The sequence below is a fragment of the Polistes canadensis genome, unplaced genomic scaffold, assembly GCF_001313835.1.
Source record: "Polistes canadensis isolate GaletaPanama2010 unplaced genomic scaffold, ASM131383v1 scaffold_83, whole genome shotgun sequence".
NCBI classification, from domain to species: domain Eukaryota; kingdom Metazoa; phylum Arthropoda; class Insecta; order Hymenoptera; family Vespidae; genus Polistes; species Polistes canadensis.
Window position 1 is genome coordinate 51,019 of NW_014569630.1, and position 15,381 is coordinate 66,399.

The 15,381-nt window shown below is 31.5% G+C and overlaps 1 protein-coding gene across 6 annotated transcripts in view; it reads right to left on the bottom strand.

Annotated features, from left to right (window-relative positions):
• LOC106786810 (growth factor receptor-bound protein 10-like) overlaps positions 1–15,381 on the bottom strand; it is a 397,464-nt gene that overhangs the window by 38,420 nt on the left and 343,663 nt on the right. For all 6 annotated transcript variants that reach the window (XM_014748590.1, XM_014748591.1, XM_014748594.1 and 3 more), the window contains 2 exons: positions 12,839–13,066; positions 6,808–6,912 (listed from right to left, as the gene is read on the bottom strand). In XM_014748590.1, coding sequence (XP_014604076.1) covers positions 6,808–6,912; positions 12,839–13,066 — 333 coding nt within the window. The remainder of the gene's footprint in view (positions 1–6,807; positions 6,913–12,838; positions 13,067–15,381) is intronic.

A 15,381-nucleotide genomic window follows, 5' to 3' on the forward strand; every position in this document is an offset into this window, starting at 1 on the left:
TATATATATATAATATAAATATATAACCCAAAGGGGTTACTTTATTTTATTTCCAAATTTCGCAAATGTTATTAACCCTTATTCTCTCTTTCTATATTTTTCTTTTTTTGTTGATTTGCGATATACCGAACGAGTAGTTTTTTTTTGTACGATTCGTAACCTTGGACTCGGTGGTCACATTTCGTCTCTAAATTAATGTTAACACTTTGAACTCACTCGGGTTAGTAATAAATTATCTTTCATTATTTTCCTTTTTTCTTTTTTTCTTTTTCTTTTTATTTTCCATTTGATTTGATTTATTATTACGATATCACGAGAGAAAATTATTATCAATGATGGCCCCCGAGGAGAGGTCAGCGAGGGAATAAAAGTTTCTTGTTTTGTTTTTTAAAGAAATTAAACAATTTTTCTCGAAAGAAAGAGAAAGAGAAAGAGAAAGAGATTCTTGGAGACTCGTTAAAGGGTTAACGAGTACAAATGTAAAGAAAATATGGGCATCGTTTGAGTAAAAGAGCGAGAGAGAAAGAAATAAAAAGAAAGAGAAACGAAACCGTTCAAGAAGGAGGACAAGGCGAACTTCTACTCCTCCATAAAGGAGGAGGAGGAGGAGGAGGAGGGGGAGGGACAGGGACGTGTTCGTCTTTTCGACAGTTTATGATCGCCTTTTACGAGCCAACTTCGTAACGTCAATTCTCATTTTCTCTTTCTCTCTTTCTCTTATCATCAAAGAAGAAAGAAGAAGAATAACTTTAATGTAAAAATATATTATTACTCTCAGAAATATATCAGAGTAATATAATTCGAATGAAATATAATTTTTTTAAAAAAAAAAAAAGATGAATAAATAAATAAAAAAAAAAAAACAAACTTAAACAAACAAATATTATTTTTCTTTCATTTTGTATTTTAATTCGATAACACAAGATTGTATATTATAATGCATCCTATCGGTGAATATCAAAGATGATCTCTTATGATGAGACAAAAACAATTATTAAGTATTATTATACTTTTTATTTTTGTTTTTTTTTCTATTTATTCGTTCAATGAGAAAATTGGAAAAAGAAAAAACAAAACCATAAAAATCATAATAAATTGTTTTCTTATTACATTACTTATCATTCCTATTACATTATTACATTATCGATAAATATGAATATGAAAGATCAAAAGAAAAGAACAATGAAACCTAATTTAACATATTCCTCCCCATACCCACTACCTAATTTGTTTTTTCATATAAGTAGAACAACAAAAAATTGATAATACATACATTAACATTTCATAATAATACATTATCGGTAGAATATGAAAAACGATAAAAAAAAATAATAATAATAATGAAACCTAATTTAACATATAATCCCTCACCCCCATCCTATTTTCTTTTCCTACCAAGAAAAGAAAAATTGAAATCCCATGAAACATACATATACATAAAGATAAAGGGAGCATAATCAAATCCTTAATTCTTAGAACGGTGATTTGATAAGAATGAGAAAATGTAATGAGTAAAAAAGAAAACAACAATAAAAAGAAAAACAATGAGGCTAAAAAAGATAGTAGTAAACTGCAAATGCGAGTAATTGCAACGTCAATGAGAGAAAAAAAGAGAGAGAGAGAGAGAGAGAGAGAAAATTCGAAGGGACATTGGGATGAGACCCCAGAATGAATCTTTCCTCCGTTTTTTCTACTCTCTCTCTCTCTCTCCCTGCCTGCCTCCCTCCCTCTCTCTCATTCTCTCTCTCTCTCTCTCTTTCTTTCTTCTTTCCTCTTTGGCCCTTTTGATCCTCCCACCTCTTTCCTACTCTTTTCTCGGTCCTCCAACTCGAGCACAGCAACGACGGTAGCACCACCTCCATCAGCCGGTGTACGAACACTGTGAGTTAGTGTAAGTGAGAGTGAGAGAGAGAAAAAGAGAGAATGAGAGAGTGAGAGAGAGAGAGAGAGAGAGAGAGAGAGTAGCGTGTGCCATCTATAGCTCTTCTTCTCTTCCATACCCCAAGAGAGAATTCTTTCTCTCTCTTTCTTCTCTCTCTCTCTATCTCTCTCTCTCTTTTTCTCTTTCTCTCTCTCTCTTTCTCTTTTCCATGGATATATAGGTAGTAGTCCTCTGGCTGGTCGATAGTTCGCGCGTAGCAACAGCCGGCCTGGGCTTTTTGCTAGACTTTTAAACCGTCAACTCAGAGAGAGAGCAAGCTAGCTAGGTACCCATCATCATCCTCCAACATTGCCCAGGCCCTTGCCTCAGGAGCAACTGGCCTCTTTCTTTCTTTCTTTCTTTCTTTCATTCTTTCATTTTTTGTTTCTTTAGTTATTTCTATCTTCTTTTGCAACCATCAAGTTACTATTACTACTTCTTCTTCTTCTTCTTCTTTTGGGGTTTTTTCTTATTTCTCATCAGAAACCTTTATTCCAACCCTTTCACAATCTACTACTATTATTTTTTTTTTTTTTTTCAAATCACTGACAATTTTAGATTGAGGAAAGTTCTGTTGTAGGGATTAAGTTTGATACCTATCATGAAGTTGTTCTTAAATTTCATGTAACATTGTTGATTTGTTCTAGCGAGTTGTTGGGTATTTTTTTAATGAATATAGAAAATATTTTATAGAACTTTTCTTTGTAACATATTGATATTAATACAATGTAATATATTTGAACAATGATTCGTGAAATTTTAAAGAAACTTATGTGAAACTTCAGAAACTCAGTGGAACACAGTTTGATATTTTATACAAATCCGAGTTAAGAAATTTGTGCCATAAGATTATCTAAATTTATTGAATCATGAATACAAAAGTATCCATTTTATTTTATCATTCCTAATGAGACAAAAATAACATCTTTTCTATGTCGTATTAAAAGATTTTGAAGTTGACGAACGACGATGAAGGGAAAAATAAAACAACAAAATATAACAAAATGTAAAAATAAAAGAAAAACTAGAAGTATAGGATGAGGATGAGTAGAAGTAGAAGTAGAAGTAGAAGTAGAAGGTAGGAGTAGTCGAGATGAGGATGTCGAGGTTTAATGTCGGCCGTGGTACTGCAAGCAGCCTGTTAACTGCAGCCGTTGCTTTGCCTGGACACTCTGCTGTCGGATAGGACGTTATGATGGTTGGAAAAAGGGAGAAAGAAAGAAAGAAAGAAAGAAAGAAAGAGAGAGTCAAGCAGTCCAATGGTTCCCGGGAATGGGCAGAGAGAAAGATAGATAGATAAAAGTAGAAGAGTGTGAGAAGGAAGGATGGAAAAGTGAGGAGGGAAGTGGGATGAGTGGTGGAAGAAGGGTGAAAGGGAGAAGGCAGGAAAGAACGAAGGGTGGGGGAATGGGGGAATTGAGGAGGGAGAGGGGGAGTGGGAGTGGGTAGGAGGGGGTTACGTCGCCCGTTCGAGAGGGCTCTCAACGAAAGTACTGGAATTATTCCCGAATCTACCCAACGCGCCAGCGTATCACCAACTGGATGTTTCTGCTGCTGTTTTGCTGCTGCTGCTGCTCCTGTTCTTTCTGCTACTGTGTTGCTGCTGTTGCTACTGTTACTGTTACTGGCTACTGGACTACTGGACTACTGGTTACTGTTATACTGCTACTCGTAGTGCTGCTGTTGCTGATGTTCGTGCTGATGGTTAATGCTGCTTTGCCCCTCACCAAGCAGCACTCTCTGACCGCTCAATACCAAACCGCGGTTTTCACGCGATAGCAACCCTCTCTCTCATTTTTTTACTTTTTTTTTTTTGCTTTATATATTTTCAATCTCTTGTACACAATTTTTATTTTATTTTATTTGTTGTTTTGTTTTTTTGTATTTACTTTCAACACTCAAGTTTTTAACACCAACGTTATTTGGGTTGAAGATATGATTTTGGTATAGTTTTTATTGTCATTATATTAGATTTATTTGGGAATAATGTTAATTTTATTTCGTATTCATTTGATATATAAATTTTTCTTCGATCCCTTGTTCAATTTTTGTATTTTATTTTATTTTATTTTTGTTTTTGTTTACTCTCAACATTCGAGTTTTTAATATCAACGTAATGTAACTTGGAGATAGGAAATTTTAAAGATGATTTGGTATAGTTTTTAATAGATATGGTTTAATTGTCATTAATCATTAAATAAGATTTACTCAATAATAATTTAAGCTTTATCTCGTATTCATTTGATATACATTTTTTTTTCAATTCCCCTTATCCAATTTTTCTTTATTTTATTTTATATTTAAAATTTACTCCCAACACTCGAGTTATAAATATCAATCCGTAAAACCATGAAACTAAATAAACTTACTGGATTATATTACCGTATCGTTAATAAAGATTTAAAATCATGTTAAATTATCGTGCAATACCCACGTGCTTTCATTTTATTTTCTCATCTCTTTCAACTCTTAGAAAAATTTGTTTCGGAATAAGAAAACGTTGAATGAGATGATACATACATACGATTCCCATACGTTTCTTCCTACCTTCTCATACTCGACTGTAAAATTGTCTGACGAAAAAATAAATAAAAGGAAAATAGAAGGAGATAGATAGCAAGAGAGAAAAAGAGATAGACAGACAGAGAAAACAGACAGATATACAGAAAAAAGAGAGTGAAAAAGAGACAGACAGATTCACAGACATACTGAAAAAGAGAAAAAAAGTTAGAGGAATTTAGAATTCGGTAGGATCGATAGAGACGTTGCTATGAGAGAGTTTAAATGTCGAGCAACGACCCTAAAAATTCAGAATCTAGTTTATCGAGAGTTCATTGTACAGAAGAATGAGAACAAAATATGCAATGATTTCGAAAGAAAGGGTAAAGAATTTGAAGAAAATAAGGTGAACGACAGGGTGAAGAATAAATAAGGAAAGAATGAGGATGAGTCAAAGGAAGAAGAGGAAGTGGAGAAAAGGAGCAGCAGGAGGTGGGTGGGGGTTGAGGGGGAGGATGAAAAGGATAACGATGGTGGCAGTGGGTCGGTACGTGCCTAGCTTTGAAAATAGCCGAAACGTTTCTCTGGTTTACTGTGAACGAAGACGAGAAGGGTAATACTGTGCCATTTCTCGAACGGTCACATAGAAACGACCTTGAGATCAGCTGCACCAAAATAACAGCTGCGATAGAGAAGTTCGTATTATCTTTTTACAAATTTTGTTTATGGTTTTGTTTAGGAATTCAAATTAACATTAAATATATCGACAACATTTCACACGTATATATACCTATATATTATATTTCTATTATAATTTATTATTTAAAACAAAACAAAAATTATAAATATATATTTTCATATGGAATGAAATTTTAGCCAGAAGAATATAATTATTTATTTTATTTGGAAATAATTAATGTGTATACATTTTATGTTACTTTATGGTACAGTTTTAATGTTCAATTCAATTAATTCTCATATCTTGTTCAATTAATTTTTCTCCGTCTTCGTTTTATTAACTGCATTTAATAAATAAAATATATATATGTACATATAAAACTTAGAAAAATATTATATCGAGGTTAAGTCAACTTTACGATAATCAGAAATTTTCATTACGAATTAAAATTGATCTCGTAAAAAAGAAAAAAAAGAAAAAAGGAATCATTTTATTTATCCATAAATCACAATTACCCAAACTGACAATAATTATTTACAATAAATCCCTTCTTCTTCTCTATCAACAAAAAAAAAAAAATAAAAAAAATAGTGTAGGAAATAAATAATATCTATCCATCCATCTTTTTTCCACCCCCTTTCACCACCTCCCACCGCTCCTCGTCCTCCTTTTTTTTTTAAAACGTTGCCAACGCGTTGTCGTTTTCCTCACCCCTTCTCTTCCTCATCCCCCTTTTCTATATATCTAACTATGGTTCTCTCTCTCTTTCTCTCTCTCTCGAATCAGAAGATCCAATCTCGCATGGTTCGAACTTATCCGTTTCAGCGAATTTATTATACCCCGTGAACGTTTCTGCCGATAAAGCAAGCTCTCGTGATATATGAACAGTTATGAATCATGCTCGCGTTAATTCGTTACCACCATTTAACCATTGTATAAATATACAATGGGAGAATGGGTGGGTGGGGCCGAGGGGACGATAGAAAATATATAATAGGAAAATACACTATAGTTTATCGAACTAATACACCTATTATTATCTATAGTAACGTGTTATTTTTTTAACTATACGACAATTGTTCTTTTGTTTCACATAATATATGTAATATATTTTATTTTGAAATTTGTCGTAAAAAATTTTCACATTCGTGTAAATATTATTCATTGAGCAAAAAAGTTTGGTTGTACAAAGAAATAATTAAACGTGTAAGTAATTTTGAATGTAAATATTTTCTACGATTAATAATTAAATAATATTATATATTGTTATATTTGTTTTTTTTTTATATATATATTATTTTTGATTATAGACGTGTTGATTTTTTAATTAGAGAGAATGGTTGATATATATATTGTACTTTATATTTTTATTTTTATTTATGTGATATTGAGAAAATTGTTTAAGTTTGAGAACCACTGTAATAGAGTGAGAGAGATATAAATAAATGGGATGCTGAATGCATAGATATTTCGATAGGAATATCTGTGCATGATTAGTATGATGTATACTGTCTATGACTAGTAGTTTATATCAATGCAATGAATATTGCAATACACACTTTGTTATCGTTTAATTAATTATGTTTTTGATTAATCAAAGATAAGATGCACTTATTACATGATATAAAAATAATAAATTGTAGCGATCATTTTTTTCATTTGAAAAATCTATAATAATATAATGAAATGAAATTTATTTTAGACTCACGTTGGTGACGTTGTAATTCCCGAATTGATCTTTAGGGCTTCCTGATGGTTGTTCACACTGCTTATTTTTGAAGGCCCTATAGTTCTCCCTTAGCTGTTTTCCGTACTGAAATATTAAAAAAACAAATAAAAAATACGTTTTAGAATTCATTTATAAATATAATATAATATTAAGAGAACAATATGTAATATAATTGAATATATAAAACGTAATTATTAAAAATTGGATAAAATTTGCGTTATAATTAATTGTATAACGCATAATTCGTTAATAATTTTTTAAATCTTTAGAATAATTTGTCTCGTTATTAAATAACTTTGATTGAAATAAAAATAATTGATCAATTAAAAAAAAAAACTCTAATAGAAATAATCAAAAACCAGTTTTAAAATATTATTACGATTAAGAGAAAATGAATTTGTAAAATGTATGGATAAAAATTATGCATATTTATTAATTGCAATTCTATAAAGATTGTCGACAGACACATCGAATCACATAGCAATTGATTTTGACGACAATCACATACCTATTCGCGTTAAATTTAGATTTGTAGTCACGTATACTTGAAACCCTGTCATCCCCGAGTACCAAGGGGATTGTTTTATTGCTGTTTGACGTAAAGATATTTCAACGGGGAAGATTCAGCAGGTGGAAAACTTCTTAAATGATACTTTAACGATATAAGGAAGACGTTAATGTGTACATTACCTAAATAAAATACGAAAAACTCATGATTCCTCACGTTAACGGAACAAATCAGTTAATCTGCAATTAATTTGCAAGGTTTTCAAGCTTTACCAGTAACATACATATACATATTCGTGTAAAAAGGAAAATAGGGATTAAGGGAAAGGGTAAAGGGGAGGAAAAGTGAAGTATCGTTGATAATGTTATACACATAAGTAACTGCCATACCATAGGCGTGGATAAACCATGGGATATGACCCGCTGTATCGACCCGGAAGAAGAAGAGGTGCGCGCGTTCGCGTACACCTACACACCCACACACGCACACGTACACGCACAAGTAAACGCAAACGCGTATGCAAACGGATTAACCACAGTGGTACGGATTTTATGCAATAATTTTCTCTTAATCTCCCCCTAGTTTTACCCCTTTTTACCGACTAACACCACCATCACCATCGTCATTATTATTATTATTATTATTTTCTCTACCACCACCCTCACATCACTCTTGCTTGCTACTTTTATTCTTATATCTGTGTGATTTTAATATTAACGAATCGATATTAATATTGGTGAGTGAGAAATATCGTTTTTGTACGATAAGAACGATACATTCGTTGATTCTCTAATTAAAATGGCTTTTACGGAGTACCGGTATAATTATCGCGTTTTAGTGAAAATTCATTAATTATTATTATTCAATTCGATATTTGTGTTAGATATCGAGATATATATAAAATAAATTAGAAAGATAAAATATGAAAATGAAAAATATGAAAGAATATAGAGATAGAATATTAAATAGAATAAATAGTTTATTAATATATATAGTTGGTTTTCTTTTCTCTTATTAATATTAAAATGATTTTCTAATAATTTATGTATATGCATTTTATTGGCTATCTTTCAAACAACTTTTAAGTATTTATATTTTTGTATAATATATTTATATATATATCTTGTACAATAGTAATAATAATAAAAATAATTTTACGAAGAATTACATAAATAAATAAATATTCGAATAAACATTTGTGTAATTTACATTTCCAACGGAAATTATTAAAAGTAATGAATAATAAAATCAAATAAAAATCGAATAAAAGATAAATGAAGAAAAAATAAAAGATGGATCACTGTTGGTGAGTAATAGAAAAGAAAAAAAAGAAAAGCAAAGTTAACTAACAATAAGAAAAAGATGATCGTAGGGAGAAACGCGAGCGTGAAACAATCATCCATCGTTCGGAGTTGAAAAATATCTGCTAAGTCACGAGACGAATGTTCGATTCGAGATTGAATAAAAAAGAAATAAAATAAAATAAGTAAAATAAAGAAGGATAGTATAATTTTAAGAGTGGTGATAATTAGAAGTAGACGAGAGGTGTGATAAGAGCAAGCCAAAAATGTGAGATAATTATATATGATATAATGATAAGACATTGTAAAAAACTTTGTAAGTTGTGCAATAAAAACCTGATTATATATATATATAAGTAAAATAAAGAAAATAAAATAAAAGAAAATAAAAAATAAAAAAAAATGCCATTTTTCGAGCGTCGTATGAATGTTTTTCGTTTACGTGTATATGTCAACGAGTTGGCTTATTGCAATTGCTTTTGGTTTTTTCTTGTATAGTCATCTTATCGAAATAATGAACGGGTAAAGTGTAGGCGTTAGCACAAGGTGACCCCTTCTAGAGTATCTACTGAACGATCGTATAATTACGTAATCGAATTATCAGCGTACATAAGAATCGACTCAGCCTAATCGGTTAACAAGCAATTTGTAGTACGGCTCGTAAAATTACGACGATTGGAATATCCTCGTTTGAAGGAAAAAAAAAAAGAAAAAGAAAAAAGAAAAAAGGAAAGAAAAGGGAGGACTGAAAAAAAAAAAAAAAAGAAAAATCCGATCGATTAGTGCAAAGCCAATTCTTTTCTTGGATTACACATTCGAAGGAATTCGAGAAAGATTTATTTATTTTTTTTTTTTAAGGATAGAATTTCATTAGTTTCTTTTTTTTTCTCTTTTTTTTTTTTTATCGATAGCGAATTAATTAGAATTATCGATTATCCGAAAGAGATTCGAACAGAAAAAAAAGAAAAGGGAAATAAAATTAAGGCGAATACTTCTTCTTCTTCATCTTCATCTTCTTCTTCTTCTTCTTTTTCTTTATTTTCTCTCTTTATTTTTTCAATTAATTCATTACTCGATTGATTAAATAGAATTGTATCTTTTTTATTCTTTAGTATTATTTATAGAAAGTTAATTTTAATTAAAACGTAATTATCCTTACTCTCTCTCTCTCGTAACAGTTTCAATCGATTAAATAGGCGGATTTTTCGATCAATTAAATAGAAAGCGTTTTATTTCTTAATTAAAGAACATTGATTTTAATTAAACACCAATAAGACAATCTAGAATTGCATTCGTCTTTCTGCATCCTTAGGAATGAACATTCTAAAATGCACGCTTTTTTCTTTTCATATTTTACAATTGGTATACAAATTCTGGAGATTTTTTATGAAAAAAGAATAAAAAGAAGAAAGAGAAGCTTGCGAGTCGATTGAAAATAAAAACGAAACAAAATTTTCGTACAAAAAAATATAAACGAAAATCATTCAGAATATAATCGATGAGAATAAAAATAATTAAACAATGCTGTTGCATCTTATATTATATATTATCATATATATATATAAGTTTGCAATATTATTACTTTATCATTATATAAACTTGCAATATATAATTACTTTATTATTATATTATTTTATTTTATAAAATATTAACTTAATATTATTAAGTTACTACTATATAATTTTGCAAGCTTATATTATAATATTGAAAATAAAATGAAAATCATTCTGAATATAATCGATAAAAATAAAAATAGTTAAACAGTGCTGTTACATCTCATATTATATATATATAACCATTTTTAACTAAAGTACTTGGCTAAACCTCACTTGAAAGATAAAAAAAAGATTAAGAAGAATAAGAATAAAAAGAAAAACAAAAAAAAATATTAAAAAGATAAAATTAAAACGTCGTCTAAAGAAGATCGTTATCCACTTTAAATTCATCGAAAGAAATGAAAAAAGAGAAAGAAAGAAAGAAAGAAAGAAAGAGGGTGGTCTTTAGAGGAGGGAGGGTATTCGCAATGGTTAATCCGTCATTGATCGAAGTAGAATTTCCTCGATCAGGGTGATGGGGTTGGGAGAGGGGGTGGTTGGGGAGGGTTTCTATGACGTTGATGTCGAGAAATAGGAGGAAAAGCACTCGACAAAGATCTCGAGAACTTACCAACACCACTATCGTCATCATCATCACCCACTATGAGATGAAAGAGTAAGGAACAGGGATGGGGGGTGGTGGGGGTAGTATATACACGTGTGTGTGTGTGTTAAAAAGAAAAAAAGAGAAAGGCAGAAGGAAGGAAGGAAGGAAGGAAGGAAGGAAAGACGGAGAAAGCAAGTATGCCACGATAAGAATAAAAAAAGAAGAGGTTAAGCTTCGTCCAAGTTAGAATACCCCACCCCCTCTCCCTCATCCACCCCTCATCCACCTCTCATACGCCTCTCTTCTACCCCCTGTTGGACGAGACGTTTCAAGACGACCACTCAGAAACTACCCCTTCTTCTTTCTCCTCAGCTACCTACCTACCCTACCTACCTACCCCCTTTTTTTTGGCTCGGGGATGAAAGAGTTAGAGGAAGTATTCGAGCTACTTCTCGAAGAAACTCGTACGAGTACTATTACTACTACTATAATACTACCCTACACCTTCTGTATTGAAAGAACACGTCACTGATGTATAACTTTTCTCCTCTCTTTCACTTTATCCCACATTCACCCCCCCCCCTTTCCCTATTTCTTTTTTACTTTTAACGAAAAAAAAGAAAAAGAAGAAAGAAAGAAAGAAAAGAGAGAAAAAAGGTGGTAGGTTGGTTGAAGTAACAACCTGGGGAACGGGAATGTGGGTAGTACACCGATGGAAAAAGAAAGATAATCTTAAAAAGAAAGAACTGCCGAATGAAAAGGGTTAGAATAAGAGAAAGAGAGAGAGAGACAAACTGATGGGAAAAGAAGAAGAAGAAGAAGAAGAAGAAAGAGGAGTTAGGAGTGAAGTGGGTGAAGGAGGGCTTATGTAAAGCAAAACCAGGGGAACGTCAGGTTTCAGACTAGACTAAGTAGATGTGTGTGTGTGTATATGTGTGTGTTTGTATCAGCCCGAGGGTGTTGTTCAAGAGAAGACACACATCGGGGGTCTTTGAGGGTGGTCCAAGTCTTTTTTTTTGAGCTTACAAACGAGAATGTATAAGGATGAGGATGAGGATGACGATGACGATGACGTTGTTGGGTGATGATGATGATGGTTTTTTTACTAATACTGCTACTGCTACTGTTACTGTTACTGTGCTGCTACCGCTGATGTCACGAGAAACGGACCCCCCTCACTAGAAACTCGTCGTCTGCTTTGAGAGGTTCGGTCTGAGTCTCCACTTTGCGAAAGAATAGACCACTGAAGAGTCGTGTAATGGGGACCTATATGTAATGTACACTACCGACTAAAAGTTTCTAATTATTTTTCTGATTAATAGAAACGATACTTCAGGTATACCTATTCCTATCGTGATATATTTTTATTTAGGAACGAATGATTTACAGTTTGTGCATTGTCACCGAATTTTTTTACAAATTATACTAAAAAATAACACTATCAAATAGAAGTTTTAAATTATTTGTCTGATTAATAGAAACATATAAGATACTTTAGGTATACCTATTCCTATTGTGATATATTTTTATTTAGGAACGAATGATTTAAGATTTATGCATTGTCACCGAATTTTTTTTATAAATTACACTAAAAAATAACACTATCAAGTAGAGAAGTTTTAAATTATTTGTCTAATTAATAGAAACATATACGATATTTCATGTATACCTATTCCTATTGTGATATATTTTTATTTAGAAACGAATGATTTACAGTTTATGCATTGTCACTGAATTTTTTACAAATTACAAGACTAATCTAATCTATTACCCATATTAATTTTCATTTTTAATTAATCATCTTATATTGAATGATAAAAACACACCCCCGACCTATTTTCTTTTTCTCTTTCGATTTGCTGTACACATATAAAAACATTCATTGTAAAATGAAATTTGAAAGTTGGCAAAACGCAAGCTTAGTTTGCTATTGAAGAAAACATAAAATGATTGAGATAGGAAAGAAATATAATAATATAAAGAAAAGAAAAAGGGGGTGGGGGTGGGGATGGGGGTGAGTGAGTGAAGAAAGGAAGTAAAGGAGAAAAATTGACGTTACCTTGGCGAGCCTCATGGCTGTAAGCCAACAAGCCCGTGCCTTTTCGCTGTTAAAGGCGATGACCTTGAGCCCGTGCTCACCAGTTTCCGTGTCTTCGGCCTCAGCGTTGCTACTAGGCCTAAGACAGGCGCCCCACTCGAATGGGGCGTTAAAGTATTTCTTTGCGTTCGGAATTCTGTATATGTGATAGTCCGAAAGCCGAGCAATTGGGTTCAGCAAATCGGTTTCCTGTAACAATTCAAATCAAATCATGAAATTTAATCAATGACTAATTGAACAATTGTTTAGAAATAAGAAGAAGGAAGTATTATATTTCATCCATGAAACAAACTTTTTTTTAGTATTGGTTATTGATAAACCACCATAATAACTATTCAAAGTATTAATACTAGATTTACGGATATTTCCGTTCATTATTTTTTAATGACTTGCAAACATTGTTTGAATGAAAGGGTTGAGTAGAGGGTAGAAATTAATATTTATATTTATATTAATCAAATTTGTAACGAGTCTCAATTGATTCAGTCCGTAAATCTAATATTTAATAATACCAATAGAATTTCATTAAATTTAACCTGTATATTACGTTCTCTATCAGAAAAATTTATTGAATTAATGATACAAAAAGTGAAAAAGAAAGATATAATTGTCAGTTACTTAAGTAACCTACGTGTATAATGAATAGAACATAAAGACACAAAGGAATAAAAAGAAAATAAAACGTGTCTAAAGATTTTCATTGAAAACCAATGAAAATTCCCAACAGTAGCAAGTAAAATTCACCTTACACATTTCTATCTCACATTGAAAAATTTCTCTACACAGATAGAAACGGTTGATTATTAATTATTCCTTTACTCGAATTACGTGTTCTTCCTTATTCATCAATAATGTAACCGAGACCCTAACAAAGAGACTTGAAAAGTAACGAAGGAAGTGAAATGGGTAGGCAAGCAGCAAGTGCTTACTTGCTTGCTTGCTTGCTTGTTTGCTTGCTTGCTTGCTGTTCTGCTTCTCAGCTTTCAATGTATATTCTATTGTAACAGACTATGTAACGTGAAAGATAATATTCTCTATGTCCCATCTATCTAACTATCTATTTATCTATCTCCATCTCTATCTCTATCTTTCTTTATCTTTCTCTGTGAACATTGTTTAAATAGACAACGAGATCATTAGCGTACAAGACATCCAATCTTGACGTTGGTAACGGGCAAAGATGGAAGGTTATTATTAATAAAAGATAGGTGTGTAGTAACTGGGTAAAGAGATGGTAGTAAAATGAAACGAACATAGATGAACCAAGAAGAAGAAGAAGAAGAAGAAGAAGAAGAAAAAGAAGAAGAGTAAAGATGGAAAAGAAGTTTAAAGAGAAAACTCTTGGGAAAACGACTAAGGTAATGAGCAACCGGCCGGATTGAGTAGCATATTCCGTAATCACGTTGTTTCCGGCCAAGAAGATAAGGTCAGAAGTAATTTATTCAAAAACCCAAGTTGGTAAAGGATGGTAGAAGAAAATGGGGTGGAATAGGTAGCGAGAAGGGAGGAAAGTTGAGGGGGGTGGGGGGTTTAAGAAAGTTAGTGGGTGGTTTTAAGATCCAACACAGACGAACGAATGAACGAACGAATGATCCCTTAATCCTTTCAACTTAATCCCGTTTTATTTGAATTTCAAATAATGTATTATACATATTGTATTTTACATGTGCACCCTGTTATAAAAACAATACAATAGTTATGGTCAGAGTTTAAAAAAGTAAGAAGAATTTGTTTTAATATTAATCGGATTGTCTGATTATATGAGGTATCTTGTATGTTTGTTTGTTTGTATGTGTGTTTAACAAAAGAGAAAGAGAGAAAGATGAAATAGAATAGACATATTGGTTGGTGGTATGAATGTAAATTGCGTTGGCGAATAATAGAAGGAGAATTATGAAGATGAAGAAGAAGAAGAATAAGAATAAGAAGAGAATGGTAATGGTAAGCAACGTGTCTTGGTATGCTTAGATTTTCCTTGAGAGAGATAGAAACTTGCTGGCCCTGGGTTATTCTCCTTCTCTATTCATTTGTATATTCTTATACATGTATTATATATATATATATATGTATGCATAAATGCATGCAAGGAAGTATATATGAACTTATGTATATGAACATATTCTATAGATGTATGAATGTATATATGGATTTATATATGAACGTATGAATGCATATACGTTTATATCAATGCATGTATAAATACAATTATGTGTACGTGAATTTATAAATGTATGCGTTAATATATATGAGTTTCAAAGGGAAAATTGAAGACAGTTAATAAATTTTGATGAACAAATTTATTTGATCTTGTTGAACGTTTCGTCCCTTACTGGGGACTTCCTCAGCAACTACAAAATTTTTTTTTTTATTACTTTATAATTATGACTTGTTAAAAAGATATATAAATATTACAATAAATAAATAAATAAATAAATAAACTTTGAATTTTTTTACCTCGATCACCTAGTTCACGCGTCAATACATATTATTTTAGAGTCATACAT